Source organism: Aplysia californica, unplaced genomic scaffold (assembly GCF_000002075.1).
Source record: "Aplysia californica isolate F4 #8 unplaced genomic scaffold, AplCal3.0 scaffold00672, whole genome shotgun sequence".
Taxonomy (NCBI): domain Eukaryota; kingdom Metazoa; phylum Mollusca; class Gastropoda; order Aplysiida; family Aplysiidae; genus Aplysia; species Aplysia californica.
This window is the reverse complement of record NW_004797942.1, coordinates 37,704-39,640: the sequence shown is the minus strand read 5'-3', so window position 1 is coordinate 39,640 and position 1,937 is coordinate 37,704. Positions and strand designations below refer to the sequence as shown.

The 1,937-nt window shown below is 43.3% G+C and overlaps 1 protein-coding gene across 1 annotated transcript in view; it reads left to right on the top strand.

Moving 5' to 3' along the window:
• Window positions 1-1,937, top strand: part of LOC106013118 (atrial natriuretic peptide receptor 1-like) — a 16,631-nt gene that overhangs the window by 9,445 nt on the left and 5,249 nt on the right. The window contains exon 4 of the mRNA XM_013088017.2: window positions 1,575-1,749. Within this exon, the coding sequence (XP_012943471.2) occupies window positions 1,575-1,749 (175 nt within the window). The remainder of the gene's footprint in view (window positions 1-1,574; window positions 1,750-1,937) is intronic.

The following is a 1,937-nucleotide window of genomic DNA, read 5'->3' as shown; positions in this document are numbered from 1 at the left end:
TGTGTCTCTGAGTCTGTGTGTGTGTCTGTGTGTGTCTGTGTGCGCTTCTGAGTGGGTGTATATGTGTGTGCGTCTGTGTGTGTGTCTGCGTGTGTGCATTTGTGTGTGTGTGTGTGTCTGCGCGCGCGCGTGCATTGTGTGTGTGTGTGTGTGTGTGTGTGCAGGTGTCAGTGTGTATGTGTGTTTGTGTGCATGTGTGTGCCTGTCCATCTGCATGTGTATAAGATAGTGTATGCATGCGTTTATGAGTGATTTTGTGTGTGTGTTTTCTTGTGTGTTTGGTTGTGTGTGCGTGTGTGTGTCTCTCTCCGTCTGTACGTGTATAAGCCTGTGTGTGGTTATGTGTAATAGAGTGTATGTTTGTTTGTGTTTTTATCTGTGTGTTAGTGCGTGTGGATGTGTTTGTATGTCTACGTGTGTCTTTAAAAGTGTGTGTGTGTGTGTGTGTGTGTGTGTGTGTGTGTGTGTGTGTGTGTGTGGTGTTTGTGAGTATTTATGTATGTGTGTGATAAGTATGTATGAGTGTGTGAGTGTTTGTGTGGTTGTAAGTGGAAACGCGTGATGTGTTAGTGTGTATGTGTATTTGTTTGTGTGTTCGTGTGGTTGTAATTAGTGCAAGTTGCACACATTAAAGATCCCCTAAAGGTCCAAAATCGATAAGAGTAGACTTCGGCCTTAATCCGGTGAAGATTCAAAATATCCCTCCAAATAAAAATGTTTTGACGTGTCCCGCGCGCTCATATGACCTAATGCAGTTGCGAGCGCCGTAAAACACTTACCAAAAAAAAAAGGAAAAGAGAAATAGAAAAACTTATATTTACTTGCGCCCTGGTTACCATGGGCAGTAGGCTAATAATATGTGAGGCAGCGTGGTGGAATCAGGCTCTCGTCAAAATAATCAAAGTGAAGAAACTTGCATTTTCCCGCAGGTTTGTGAGTTTTTATCAAATTTTTGTTTTTTGGCTCAACACCTTTCATGCCCATTAAAGAACTCATTTCTGTGAGGAATTTTCTTAAAAACGTTGATTAAAGGCACAAAAAATGTAAATTTTCAGTTACCACAGACTCTCAAGCTAAGGAAATAACTAATCTTTGGTGGCCATTTTCTCACTAACGACTTTACTTCTGAAAACAGGTGACCCCACCTCCTTCATTGGCAAATATCTCGACTTGTATTCAAGATAAATGGATATTCTTTTCATTGAAATAAAGACAAGTGAACAAGCTTTAAGATGACACCAATAACTCTACATGCCCAAAAATTGACGAGAGCCTGATTCCACACGCTGCCTCGCGTATTGTTTTAGAGAGCTAGGCAAAATTGCCCTAACTTAAATTTTTTTTCACTCCTGAAGCTGTGACCAGGGGTTGTTGATTGTTGTCTTCGTCGCTCTCACCTGGTGAGATACTCACAGCTCTCACTCACACTGTCCCTCTCACTGTCTCTATATCCGCAGCTCACTCAGCCAGTCATTCTTTCGAAAGTTGCCCGTTGTTCGTGTCTTTTGTTCTCTTTTATAGTCTTTAGTATTTGTTATAATTAACCTCTGCCCTTGCTTTGTTTGTTGTGCCAGGTGGAGACAATCGGAGACGCATACATGGTGGTCTCTGGTCTGCCACTGCGCAATGGAAATGATCACGTGCTCCACATCGCCCGGCTCTCCCTGCTGCTGCTGCAGAAAGTTGCCCATTTCAGGGTACCTCATCAGCCTTCACACAAACTGCAACTCCGCATAGGTCTACACTCTGGTAATTGGAATGGGGTGTGGATAGAAGGAGGGTGAAACACACTTACACATGCACACACGCGCGCGATTGCACACACACACACATCACAAACAAACACACACATTAATTATACACACACACTCGCACACACATACATTCGCGTGCACACACACCCACTCACACATACACACACACACATACACACACAC